Source organism: Cucurbitaria berberidis (assembly GCF_010015615.1).
Source record: "Cucurbitaria berberidis CBS 394.84 unplaced genomic scaffold K460scaffold_6, whole genome shotgun sequence".
Taxonomy (NCBI): domain Eukaryota; kingdom Fungi; phylum Ascomycota; class Dothideomycetes; order Pleosporales; family Cucurbitariaceae; genus Cucurbitaria; species Cucurbitaria berberidis.
Window position 1 is genome coordinate 624,227 of NW_024468940.1, and position 13,296 is coordinate 637,522.

At 52.4% G+C, this 13,296-nt stretch overlaps 4 protein-coding genes across 4 annotated transcripts; 2 read left to right on the forward strand and 2 right to left on the reverse strand.

The window, feature by feature from the left end:
- Positions 1-230: 230 nt before the first annotated feature.
- Positions 231-7,855, forward strand: K460DRAFT_321388 (uncharacterized protein). Its single transcript, XM_040930475.1, has 9 exons — positions 231-2,284; positions 2,332-3,318; positions 3,365-3,665; positions 3,718-3,844; positions 3,897-4,836; positions 4,883-5,552; positions 5,600-6,366; positions 6,414-6,736; positions 6,789-7,855. The coding sequence occupies exons 1-9, from the start codon at positions 572-574 to the stop codon at positions 7,393-7,395; spliced, it is 6,435 nt and encodes a 2,144-aa protein (XP_040783404.1). The 5' UTR covers positions 231-571; the 3' UTR covers positions 7,396-7,855.
- Positions 7,856-8,246: 391 nt separating this feature from the next.
- Positions 8,247-8,736, reverse strand: K460DRAFT_370823 (uncharacterized protein). The gene has a single exon (XM_040934233.1). It carries the CDS (start codon positions 8,727-8,729, stop codon positions 8,433-8,435), a length of 297 nt encoding a protein of 98 aa, XP_040783405.1. The 5' UTR covers positions 8,730-8,736; the 3' UTR covers positions 8,247-8,432.
- An 813-nt stretch (positions 8,737-9,549) lies between these two features.
- On the forward strand, positions 9,550-9,954 carry K460DRAFT_359396 (uncharacterized protein; the record flags this gene model as incomplete). Its single annotated transcript, XM_040932191.1, has 1 exon — positions 9,550-9,954. The coding sequence occupies one exon, from the start codon at positions 9,550-9,552 to the stop codon at positions 9,952-9,954; it is 405 nt and encodes a 134-aa protein (XP_040783406.1).
- A 597-nt stretch (positions 9,955-10,551) lies between these two features.
- K460DRAFT_370825 (uncharacterized protein) lies at positions 10,552-13,091 on the reverse strand (the record flags this gene model as incomplete). Its single annotated transcript, XM_040934234.1, has 1 exon — positions 10,552-13,091. A coding segment is annotated over one exon (2,351 nt), but the record flags the coding sequence as incomplete, so codon positions are not given.
- Between the last annotated feature and the right edge of the window lie 205 nt (positions 13,092-13,296).

Below are 13,296 nucleotides of genomic sequence, written 5' to 3' on the forward strand. Positions count from 1 at the left end.
TCAGGACCTGTTGGTGGCTGTGTCAACTTTTGGCACCCTGAGAGCAGCAGTAGAGGATATAAGATATGTACTCAAGGAACATGGTCTAATCAGATGGCGGAAGGGCATTGAAGTGCAGCACGCGTATACGTACGCGTAATCATCACGATAGCCGGTAGATGATTGATAGGATAGAGAGCACGACGTTGGACCAAAATAAAAATACAGGCCCTCAATCCGTCAACTAGTTCTCCTGCGGCCTCCAGTCCTATCACGTCTTAGCCATTCGTGGCTGGCTGTCCCCTGCGCCTGTGGCTCTTGGGGATGCGCATATCCACCTCCGCCATGCCGCCGCATCTTCTTCGCCTGTAACTCTCCTAACAACCAAAAACACACGACTCTCGTCTTCGCATCTTGCTCGCGCCGCCGTCTATTCTGTCGCCGTCGCCGTCGCCCCATTTCCACCCTCGCTTACCGCCCGTCCGAGCCGTCCATGTTCGCGCGATAGCACGCTGCTTGAGCTGACGAGTTGCGGCCAAATGTACGCTTGAGCGCCGCGCACCATCATCGTGGGACATCACAGTGGCATGCAATGTCCTACCCCGACCCCAATCACCGCCAAAGCCACACCCATCAGTCAATACCGTTGCAAGACCTCAATCGCCCGCCGGACGACTACAACCAAGATGCGCCAGATTCGCACCTGCACCGGCGAACCCTCAGTGACCGCGGCCGAAACCTGCTGCGACAAACCGGGGCAATCGCCACAGGAGGGCATTTCAGAGATTCGCAGTACTCTCCCATTGCCGAGGTGTCGCCCAGTCCTACACGACGTGCGCCGCGTCTCAACACCAATGCTGCGCCTGCGCAGAGCGGCATCCGAAGAGTAGACGACGATGAGCTGGGCTCGCCCATAGACGCGGGCGCATTTCAGGCCGCTATTGGATTCGGTATGGGCATGGAGTTCCAGGGCGAGACATCGCCGCCAATAACTACACCCGCTTCCTCTGAGCTGTCTTACCATCCATACGACCGCGATCCCTATGCGGACAGGTCGACGTCAGAGGACCATGGCTACTTCCCCCCCACCTACGACGATACCGCGCGGTTGACCGATGCGCGCCATTTGCAGCCCATAAGCGGGGCCGCAGCCTCCTCTTCTCCATACGAGCAGGACCGCTCGAGCTTCCAGAGCGTGCGCTTTCTGAGTCCGGGGGATGCTTCGCCCATAGCGCGGCATGGCGAGCATCTTGGGCAAGTAGAGGCTGCCGCAGGCGACCCCAGAAATTCAAGAGGAAGGAAGCGGTCACTGTCACCGGGCCAGCAGTTGGAGTCACCTTTGCATCGGGCGGGGACCATAATGCGGAACATATCACAGCGTGTCGTCAACGTCAGCAACGACTCTGAAATCGCCGAACGCACCATTCGTAGGAAGTCTACGCTGCGTCATGCACGCCTCGCAGAACCGCCCTCCTTGCCAGCATTACCCGGCTATGCCACTGATGGTCCTTCCTCGCCCTCACCATCCACGCCTGTCGAAAAACCACCATCACCTGTCATCCGTCAACGCAGGCCAAGCGTGCAATGGCAACCTCCTCCCAATCCCCTACGCGGCAAGAGTCTGGGCATCTTCCCTGCCGACAGCAGATTAAGGATCAAACTATGCGACCTCCTCGTTCACCCCGCCACCGAGCCACTGCTCCTGGTTCTGATTGTTGTTCAAACTGTCCTGCTAGCCGTGGATGCCCGCAGCAAGGCCACTTATGATCCTGGACAGCAGAAATCCTTCTCCAAATTCAACGGCATCGACTACGCTCTCCTGGGCCTTTTCATTGTGTATACAGTGGAAGTCATCATCCGTATCATCGTCTCAGGTTTCGTCATCAACCCCGTTCAGTACAGTACCATCAACAGACAAGTAGGCTTACGAGAAGCCGTCATGATCAAATTCAATCAGCTCTTTGGGGGGCCTCAGAGACAGCCATCTCAGAGACGCAGTGGTGGTGCCAACGGCGACCCGACTCAGGCCCCCCAACAGCCTTCTGTGCTTCGCACCTTCACCACTGCCCAGATGCACTCGGACATTGGCCCTGGCGACTCGAGAGAGCGGCAGCGTGTCCGTTTGGCACACCGAGCCTATCTCCGGCACTCGTTCAATCGAACCGACTTTCTCGCCGTCAATTCATTTTGGATTGCTTTCATATTGAATCTCTTCAATCTCAACAACAACCGCGTCATTCTTGTCTTTGAGATGCTGAGTTGCTTGCGCATAATCCGTCTGTTGAATCTCACCAGCGGTACATCGGTAAGTCGATGTGAAGAGACTAATGAACACTACTGACTCCTTTCCAGGTCATTCTTCGAAGTCTGAAAAAAGCAGCCCCTTTGCTAGTCAACGTGGCATTTTTGATTGGCTTCTTCTGGCTTCTGTTCTCGATTGTTGGCGTGCAAAGCTTCAAGTCGAGTCTTCGGAGAAACTGCGTCTGGCAAGATCCAGACAACATCGCGAACTACACGAATTCGGACCAATTCTGCGGCGGGCACCTAGTAAATGTCGCCGAACATATCTCACAAGGATACATACCTGCTCCTGGTAGGCCACCGGGCCCTGCCAATGGCAAGGGTTTTCTATGCCCAAAAGGCTCTTTGTGCATTGAAGATGGTAACCCGTTCAACGACACAAAAAGCTTCGATAACATTCTTCAGTCCCTCGAGCTGGTCTTCGTTGTCATGTCCTCTAACACCTGGTCGGATTTGCTCTATACCGTGGCGGATACCGATTATTTGATCAGCTCTCTTTTCTTCATTGTTGGAATTCTCATTCTAAGTTTGTGGCTCATATCCTTGTTAATCGCCGTCATCACTTCCTCTTTTCAAATTATCCGCGAGGAAAGTAAGACGAGCGCCTTCACCGGAGAAGAGATCAAGGAAGAAGACACAGAGAAAGAGCAGGAGAAGCAACGTGTCAGTAGTCTAAAAAAGCTCTACGATAAAACCTCCTGGATATGGGTGATCGTGATAGCCTACGGACTGGTCAGCCAAATGATGAGGAGCGCTGGCATGAGCAACTTTCGGCGAACCTTCATCGACACATCGGAAACCATCGTAACACTCATTCTACTTATGGAGATACTAATACGGTTTGCTGTCGATTGGCGACATTTCTTCAGCGGCAAGCTAAACATCACGGATCTCATGATCGCCTTGATTACGACGATTATCCAGATACCAGCTATCAAGCATGCCTATGGTGGCAAAGCCTATGCTTGGTTGACAATCTTTCAAATCATTCGTGTGTATCGTGTGGTTTTGTACGTTCCAATGACACGAGACCTTATTGTAAGTACTGCTTGCGCGTTACATGGGCCTGCTAACATCATGTTAGATGATCGTTTTCGGCAATGTCAGCGGTCTACTCAATCTGATTCTCTTTGTGTTTCTTTTGACCTTCTTGGCTTCCATCTTCGCTTCTCAGCTCTTTCGCGGCGAGATACCAGAAGAAGCAGACGGCGAGACCATCCGGGTGCCCTTCTTCGACATCTACAATTCTTTTCTAGGAATGTATCAGATCTTCTCTAGCGAGAATTGGACCACCATCTTGTACAACGTTACAGGCTTTCAGAAAGAGTTTGGCATAGCCTGGATAGGAGCTGCATTCTGCATTCTGTGGTTCATCTTTGCCAACCGTGAGTTACCTCGCCCTTCCTCCGGTGCGTGTTATAGCTAATGTTCATCAAGTCATTGTCATGAATATGTTTATTGCTGTTATCCAGGAGAATTTTGATGTCTCGGAAGATGAGAAACGTCTACAACAAGTCAAAGCGTTCCTTCAGCAGAAAGAACAAGGACTCAGTTCGTCCTATGGGTAAGTTGAAGCCTACCTCCCCTTCCAGACTGACAACTTACACGTTCTCTAGCAATTTGTCGCTGTCATCGATCTTCAAGCTAGGGCATGCAGGCCGCAGAGATCCACTCGACTACGGTTCCGCTGCTACCGAGATGCTGCTCAAGGATGCTGTTGTTCGGGACTTTCTTGACGAGCGCGATGGCAACAACAGTCTGAATGAGGAGGACGCCCCTGCACCTGGTATACGTCCTGCTAAGACTATCGTCGGCTCGGGCGCTATGTCTACTATGTGGCAACGATTCTTACGCCGAGTCATTCATCGAGAGCCGAATCCGTTTTACGCCCCTCTGGATTTCGGTCGCGCATACGAAGATTTGGATCCCAGAAGAATGGCGAAAGAAGTGGTCACGGCAACAGAGAAGCGCAAGCAGGCGCAGCGTGAGTTCTTGCGAAATCATCCGAAATACAACGTCTCTTTGTTTATCTTCGGACCTCACAACCCGATCCGCAAGATTTGCCAGCGCATTGTCGGTCCTGGCCGTGGTGGTGATCGCATCGAAGGAGTAGCACCCTCTGTCCCAGTCTGGTACGCCTTTTCGGCCTTCATATACGCCGCCATCATTGCCATGGTGCTTTTGGCGTGTGTCACTACGCCACTATACCAGCGCGAATACTTTAATACCCATAATTTCAGTGTCAAGAACTGGTTCGTGTGGGTAGACATGGGCTTCGCCTTACTGTTCACGATAGAGGCGCTGATCAAGGTTATTGCCGATGGATTCTTCTGGACACCCAACGCTTACTTCAGAGGCTCATGGGGTTTTATTGACGGCGTCGTGCTACTCACGCTTTGGGTAAATGTCGCCACTTCGCTCTGGAATGAGGGCCAGATCACTCGGACCGTAGGCGCCTTCAAAGCTTTGAGGGCCCTTCGACTGCTCAACGTCAGCGATAGTGCCCGAGACCATTTTCACTCATTGATAGTTCGGGGTTGGTGGAAGCTCTTCTCTGTAAGTCGCCGTCAACCACTCCATCACCACTCTCTAATCTTCAAAGGCTGCCTTTGTGTCCCTTAGCTTGTTAATCCCGTTTGCCATTTACGGGTTAAACCTCTTCGTTGGCCAGCTACAGAAATGCAACGACGATAAGTCCAACATCACGAACCTCCAGGATTGTGTAGGCGAGTATGCAAGCTCACCATTCAATTGGGATGTCTTAGCGCCACGTCAGGCCGCGAATGACTACTACGACTTTGATAATTTTGGGAACTCCCTCTTCATACTATTCCAGATTGTATCACAAGAAGGTTGGACCGACGTTATGTGGTCTGCAATGAGTATCACTGGAGTTTACACACAGCCTGCCCCGTATGCAGCACAGGGGAACGCCGTCTACTTCATCATCTTCAACTTGCTTGGAGCTGTCTTCGTGTTGACACTCTTTGTGTCTGTGTTCATGCGCAATTACACGGAACAGACTGGAGTCGCCTTCCTGACAACAGACCAGCGTTCTTGGCTGGAACTTCGTAAGCTACTTCGGCAAATATCTCCGTCGAAACGACCATCTTCCACCAAGCAACGAGAGTCATGGGAAGAGTGGTGTTACCGCCGAGCTGTTCGCAAGACCGGGCGATGGCAGAGATTCATCACTGGGCTTTTGATACTACACCTAGTACTACTTTGCTTAGAGTGGTACCCAGGTTATGGTGCATGGGATACAGCTAGAGGTAAGCATAGTGTAACACATCTTGAGCTTAACGCTGACATCTTACAGACTACATATTCCTTGCGCTAACCATAGTATTCATTGCCAATGTAGTCATCCGCATCATCGGTCTCTCATGGCATCGCTTCCGGAAGAGCTCCTGGGACGTCTTCTCCATCTTCGCTGTGACAGGAACATTCATCACCTCGATTCTAGTATTGGTAAAAGACTTCTCTAGGGTCTTTGTCCCACTTCATAAGCTCTGCCTCGTCTCCATTGCTCTTCTTCTTATTCCCCGGAACAATCAACTCGACCAGCTGTTCAAGACAGCAGCAGCGAGTCTGACCGCGATCGCAAACCTACTCGCAACATGGTTCGTGCTTTTCCTCGTGTACGCCATCGCACTTACACAAACCTTTGGTCTTACTCGATTTGGCGAAAATGAAACTGGAAATATCAACTTTCGGACTGTCCCGAAAGCACTGATCTTTCTGTACACGATGAGTATGGGCGAAGGCTGGAACCAACTTATGGAAGACTTTGCCAATGTCGACAAACCCTTTTGCACAGTAGGAGAGCGGTACTTCCAAAGCGACTGTGGCAGCCCTGAGTGGGCGCGAGCTCTCTTCATTACCTGGAACATTCTAAGCATGTACATCTTTGTCAATCTGTTTGTCTCGTTGATCTACGAGAGTTTCAGTTACGTGTATCAACGAAGTAGTGGCTTGTCCGTCATCAGTCGAGAGGAGATCCGTCGGTTCAAGCAAGCCTGGGCAGAGTTTGACCCTAATGGGACAGGCTACATTTCGAGGGAGGTGTTTCCACGACTCCTTGGTGTAAGTTTACTTGGCGTACGTGAACAGCTCGTTACTGACAGGACCAGGAACTTTCGGGTATATTTGAAATGCGCATCTACGATGGTGACTTTACGGTGGGTCGGCTGATCGAAGAGTGCGGCGTAGCATCTCGCCGTGAATCAAACCTACCTGTGCCAGGGCGTGAACCAACCCAAGAGATCGATATTGAAAAGCTCAATCGGCGTCTAGCTGAGCTGCCGATTGCTGAGATACGACGCCGACGACGACGCATGAACACTTTCTTCGAGGAGGTACTCGTGTCAAGCGACCCCGATCGAGGCATTGAGTTTACCTCGTTGCTGATGATCTTAGCTCACCACAAGGTCATCAACGACAACAAGAGCTTGAGGTATGTTGCCGTTCAGTTACACATTGCACAACGCATGCTAACATGACGACAGGTTAGAGGAGTTCTTGCGACGGCGAGCTCGCCTACAACGCGTCGAAGAAGCTGTTCGCCGAAACGTCGTAGTCGGCTTCTTCGATACACTCTACTGGGCCCGTCGCTTCCGCCGCGCTATGGACCAGAAGAAGCAAGGCCGTATGGCCACAATCCCGCAGTTCACAGTCCCAGAGATCTTTATTGACGACGAAGATATCACCGACGCGCAGCGTGGCGAATCGTCTCGAGCGGGCAGCCCCCTTTTCTCGCCCCAAGACCTCTACGTCCCTGACAGGCGTGGTCCAGAACCAACACATCTCGACACATCACTCGCCAACGCTAGTGCTAGAGGAAGAGCGAACTCGATACAACAAACACCCCAGGGTTCGCCAACACGAAGCAGCCCGCATATGTCCCCCTTCTCTCCACCTGCTTCTGAAGGCGATTGGCAGTTTGCATCCGCTCTTAGCAGACCGCCTAGCCCGCTGGAAGCGGATCTTAACCCGAATGATGCACGCAGTAGGGCGAATAGTGCGGTTAGCGCGGCGGATGTGCTCGAGGTGCTTGATAATTCTGCTTGGGGTGAGAGTATTAGGAGAAGTTTTACGACACGGAGAAGGAGCTGAGACATTCTATTCTCGAAGACCTATTTTGGTAACCAGGAGTGTGGGGAAGGTAGGAAGAAGATGGTGTGGTGCCTGGGAATGGTATGCAAGACGATGTGAAGGGTGACGAAAGGGGCGTAGTGTGGACATATGAAGGATTTGGCAGTATGATGCAGCAAGTCTGCGCATAGGACCGTCCAGGTACAGGTACAGGGGCTTGCTTACGATACGGTGGTGGTTGCATGAATGTCTGAAATGACCGAGCGGGGTGTTGGACTGGCATCAACCCAACACGAACGGGAGACATTGACGTCTGTCGGAAGACAGGCTATAGCCAGTATGCTATGCAGGTTAGACGGAGGCCGGACTTGTTGCACAGGAGTATGGGGATGTAATTATGGTGATGGCGGCGGGGGATTGTGAACATTAGACATTGCATAGCGACGGCGTTGAGCGAATAATGATAGACTTGTTGGATCCGAGTCCTTCTCAATGGCATGCACTCATGCGTCGGTTCCACGATTGTCCCCTCGGAAGAGCACCTAGGTCGTTCGAGAACCGAAACGTCCATTCAGCCACCAGCAAACGGGCCAGGCCTATTTTGGTACCTCATCAGCCGCAACCCATCTTTGACACAGGTTTCGAAGCTGAGCCTATACTACGTGACCGGGATGTCCTGAGTCTATTTGACAACATACACTCACAAGCCAAAGCTATATTGCCCTCTACTTCCTATTAACTAACCATACAGTCGAGTGTACGTATTTTGGTACATTACCCAACCGTACCCAACGCTTTCGCAGCTCCAGGCCATTTGCTCTGCTGTCCATGTCCAGCTCCATGCATTCGTCACGAGCGAGTGACGACCGCCATCTGAAACGCCGGGGTGCTTTCAGACACGTCGGCAACACAGGCTATCCCGTTTGCAGACACGCTCGTCTGTCGCAGATTAGTGCATTACAACCGCAGCAGCAGTGTCTTGAGACAGGGTCTCTTGGAACATGGGAGACACTGAGGGTTGCAGATGCTGGGGGACGAGGGTGTAAGACTGCCCTGTATTAGGCAACATGGGTGACTTTCATGCAGGCAGGGAGAGATACCGCGGCTGAAAACGCGTCGGGGCCTGCATCTAGAGGGCGAGGAGGTTTGGGTGTGCTGTGCGTTCGTTTCGCTGCTGTGCTGTTGTTTGGATGGCGGGGGGCTGCAGTGCGAAGGGGGTCTCTCCGCTTTGTGACGATAGCGGGACGACTGCCAGCAAACAGGGTGCGGATCTTCATCTTGATCTTGATCGTGATCCAACAAAGGAAGTATGTACAGATTGATGTGCCGCGGGGCTCTAATATACTCATCGTCATGATACCCACCCACATTGCAAATCAAAATGAAAGCAGGAAGCTCCTCATTTCAAGATGCAATCTTTTCGCGGCACAACACGAGCCTCCAGCTCCCGCTCGCTTGTTTCCAGACGGCGATCAAACGGCCCTAGTCGCGACCTCTCCCCCCTCTCAGCAAGGCCTCTGTGACAGGGGGTTTCCTGCACTAGAAGTTCCCTGGGTGGTGTGCTTGGAACAGATTACGCACTGGACATACGACACGCATCCTTAAACATCCGCTCGTCTGTCCGTTCGTCTCGTCTCGTCTCTTGTCTCGCTCTATTACACTTCACTCCCATACCATCCCTTACCTTCGTTTTTTTGCTCGATTGATTCTTGCTTTCTGTTCACTTGCCACATTTCCCCTCACGATTGCATCGATCGAGTCGCTTGAAGCTGTCCTTCGGAGTTGAGATATACTTGAAGTTGCTTTTTATACTACGACGACGCTACGGACTTTGTTGCTGTTGTTGAGCTGAGCCCTCTCTACCGCGCGTCCCTTGCACGTTAGTTATACTTTACCATCCTGATTGCCTCGCGAGCCGAGTTCAATCCAACACTCTTTGGAAGACTACACTTGTCAACACACGTCTTACCTTCGCTACTATCGGGCCACGTGCTTGTTGTTCCCCCACACTCGACAAACGTCAACACTGTTTCTACCGGAACGGGATCCTACTTGCATTGCTTGAAAACAGCAATCACACTTGCGCAACAACTACAATAATCACACAACCAAAAATCAACCCATCTCCTCTACACCTACTACACCACAACGGCCAACCACTCAACAAAAACCAAAATGCCATCCCCAAGCCGAACCAACCGCTTCCAGTCCTTCACCCCCCTCCGCTCCACAACCGGCTCCCTCCGCCGCCTGAAAACCGCCTTCTCCCCCGTCCGCTCCCAGCGCTCCACATCCCCCAGCTCCAGCATCAGCACATCGACCACATCGCCGCTGACCCGGAACTCGTCACCGCACAGCTACCGCTCTTCAGCTGCCAGTATCCGCCACATGCTCGCTCTGCGCCGCAAGCCCAGTGTGCTCGAGTTCGAAATGGAGGAGGAGAAGCATCTCTTCGAACAGGAGTTGGATGTGTTGGAGCCTAGGCCGAGTGTTGGTCTGAGCTATGGTCACGCTCGTGGGAGGAGTGTGAGTGAGGTGCATGTTGTGGGCATCTTTGAGGTCTTGGATGGGACGTGCTAGATGCCATGCCATGCAATGCGTCTCTGCTACTGCTGCTGTTCCTGGTCCCCACGAGGGGGATATAGGACTGGAAAATGATGTATGACGCTCAAGAGGCGTTTGGGGTTTCTACTTTTCAATTGGCGCATCAGGTTTTCTTCCTTTCCCAAACGACAGTATAACTTTTTGTCTCTCGTCCACGCTTTTGATCCTGGGTCACATGGGGGTTTCCTTGTACATTCCTTTCTTTTTCACTTCTTGTTGTGTCAAGATGAGCCCGATGTCGTCGCTTATCTTGGTGGAAGGCTCGGTTTCATATACCCCGCAGACCAAGCTTGAAGAATATCATTCGGTTTGATGGTGTGGATATTATCATGGAAGTTAGAACATATCATCTCTCAATTTGGACTGCTTTACACATCAACCCGCCACTTGACTTATGTTTATGACAAATGTAAGGGTCTTTGTTGTGCAAAGTGCCTGGCAAGAAAAGCCAGGTATACGGTATTGTGGACATGTGCCGGGACCTAGTCAGTTCACCTCAACGCAGAAGAAATCCTACTTGTGAAGGTAGCCAGAATGGCTTCAATGCATTTTTGTGAACCTGATTGTCACTGTCTATGGCACTGAAGATACACACCTACACTTCACCATATATATCATCTCCTTTGGAGCGACTGAGGCATGTCCTACTGACAAATCGGCCACCGCTCAATTATGCAATATCTAACGCCTTCCCTTGCAACTGTCCGTCCGTTGCATATGTGATGAATAAAGTACATGGATATGAAATGAATATCAGCTCGCTCAGTGTACCCCATTCACAGGCGCCTGCAAGCTATCCAGCTCATCCCTCCTCGTCCTATACAGCTCTTGGGCCTCCCTCTCTCTCTTGGTAACAAATTGAACCTCAGCGCGCAGTCCCTCCAGTCGCCGATCGATAGCCGTCTGCTCGGAGTACTGCATGGTCCTCGCAGCCTCGAGGTCCCTCTTCGCCATCTCCAGCGCACCAAACGCACCGCCAATCTTCTCACTGAGAAGCGCAGCACGGTTGGTGTAGCCTTTGTGGTGAACGGTCAGCTTCTTCTCGATTTTGTTAGCTTGTTCCGCGGACTCGATGATCAATTCTTGGGCGTTGTCAAAGGCTTCGACTAGCAGTTGGTGCTCATCAATCTCATCTTCCTCATAACCTGCGATGCCGGGAAGGATTGCTGAGCCGTGTAGGCTAGTCCAGGTGGTGCCAAATTCTGAATGGAACGACTTCTTGTCTTTCTCGCTCGTCATGGCGAGCTCGAGTGCTAGCTCCATCTTCGCTGCTCGAAGGGCATCGTCAGGCATCTTCTCCACTGGTTGCAGAGACCCTGTGACTCGTCCTCCGCCAAACTTCTGGACATCGTTCGCGATCAGGAGTGCCATTTCGGTCTCAACTTCCCGCTCAACAGGGTCTGATAGATCCAGTGCCCTCTTCATCATGGCATCAATGTCAACTAAAGATGGTCTTGGGAGAAATCTCTGAACGACCTGGGTTTGTCGGCGGAACTCAGCGCTTTCTGCAGCTTGCCGCGCTTCCTCCTTTCTTCGATCAATTTCAGCGGCATCTTCCTCACTAATCTCTATTTCCATTTGATTTGCCTGCTCTTCTGGTAGTTCAAACTCCCAGCTTTCTTCCTTGGGCTTTGGTAGCGCCGCAAGCCTGCTCTTCAAATCCTGACGCTTCGCGTTCTCACGCATTCTGATATCTCGAGGTGTTTGTCCGACCAGCTGCATACCACTCTCCCCCTCGTTCAAGCGCAGTGTATCGCGAGGTGTTCGCATAGGGGTCGCTCCAGGTCCTTGATGTGTTGGCGTAGCGCCAACTCCGCCGTTTGCCTGTCGAAAGGGAGTGGCCATGGGGTTGGGTGTAACGATCTGATGCCGTGAAGCGGGTGCAGACAGCGAAGCTGGGGCTTCATCATCGACGAGATCTGGGTTCTCTCCACCAAGTAGGGCCGACTGTGTCTCGGTTCTTAGTCGCGCGTTGCGCACTTCGTTTGCGATGAAGTCCTCTTCCTTCGGCGCCATAGGCGTGCGTATCGGTGTGCTGCCGACGATGTTCGAGTAGTTTCCCACTAGACCTTGTGTAGCAATGTTCTCGCTACCATTAGAAGAAAGCCGCTCCCCGGCCAGACCCATCTTGACGATATCTTCGAGCTCTGCTTCTCCAACCTGTGGTGTTGGAAGCACGAGAGCGCGGCGCTTGCTGCTCTGTTCCGCTTCCCGTATCTTCTGCATCTGAGCAGCCTTGGCGTATGATGCTGCAAGGCCTCCTGACTTCTCGTCTTTCTTCTTCCGCTTATTATCCCCTCCCTCTTCCTGCTGATCCATCTTGCGCTTGTTCGCCAGCTGCTGCTTGCGTGGGTCAAAAGCCTCTCGCTGTTTTTCGTTGCGGTCGAGCTCGTCTGTAGTGTCGAAGAATCCGGAGGGAACTTCCTTCTCGAGTGGTACGTCGGCGTTGTAATCAATGTGGTTGCCCTTCTTCGGGGTGATCTTGATGTTGATACCAGCGGCCTTGAGCTCTCGTCGCTTTTGCAACAGTGCAAGTCTCCGCGACTCTTCCAACTGCCGCTCACGAGCCTTGCGCTTCGCCTTCTTTCCGCTGACGTTCGCTAAGCGCGCCCGCGCCTCGGACAGCATCTCCTTGTCTTCCTCGTCCATATCTACTGCGTCCGGTCTCGCGGGACGACTCTCACTGTAGGCGTCAACCTCGCCAGGGCGTAAACGTCGAACATCCTCTGCAGACGGTGCAGCTGATTCTCCGCCTTCAGGGCCAGCCAGTCCCAGGTCCCCACCCTCTCTAGCCTCCTGATCGTCCAAAAGCTTCTGGTATCGTTCCAAGCACTGCGTTGCAGTCCGTCCGACAATGGGTGCTATTGTGCGCCACTGCGTAGGAAGCAGCTTTGCCATGGTCAGCAACTTCTCATCCTCCTCCCTCGACCACTCTGTCTTCCGAATGCTTGGATCCAGCCATTCCGACCATCTAGATTTGCACTGCTTCGCCGTCTTCTTCGCAAGAAGAGAGGCGCATCGCGCCCACTGATTCAGGCCATATTTCGAGATGGCACTCTTGAGGACCTCGTCCTCGACATTGGACCACTGCCCGACCTTCGTTACCACCATCTCGCTGGACCCTTGAGCAGTAGACCTTTCGACGGCGTAAGAAGGTGCCGCACTCGATAGTGTAGTCGACGTGGTGGTGGGTTGGCGCGTGAAGTTGAATGGCTGGTCAGTCGCGAAACAGAAAGTTCAAAGCACCGCGGAGACTAGCACGCTTGGCAAAGTCAGGCATCGAACATCACGTGCACCAGGCGTAACAGTCACTGTGAC

Excerpts from the sequence above, each read along its gene's own strand:
- K460DRAFT_321388 (XM_040930475.1), top strand. The coding sequence starts at position 572 with ATGTCCTACCCCGACCCCAATCACCGCCAAAGCCACACCCATCAGTCA. Across the intron at positions 6,367-6,413 it reads TGTTTCCACGACTCCTTGGT|GAACTTTCGGGTATATTTGA; the intron begins GTAAGTTTACTT and ends TGACAGGACCAG. Across the intron at positions 6,737-6,788 it reads AACGACAACAAGAGCTTGAG|GTTAGAGGAGTTCTTGCGAC; the intron begins GTATGTTGCCGT and ends ACATGACGACAG.
- K460DRAFT_370823 (XM_040934233.1), bottom strand. The coding sequence starts at position 8,729 with ATGACGATGAGTATATTAGAGCCCCGCGGCACATCAATCTGTACATAC.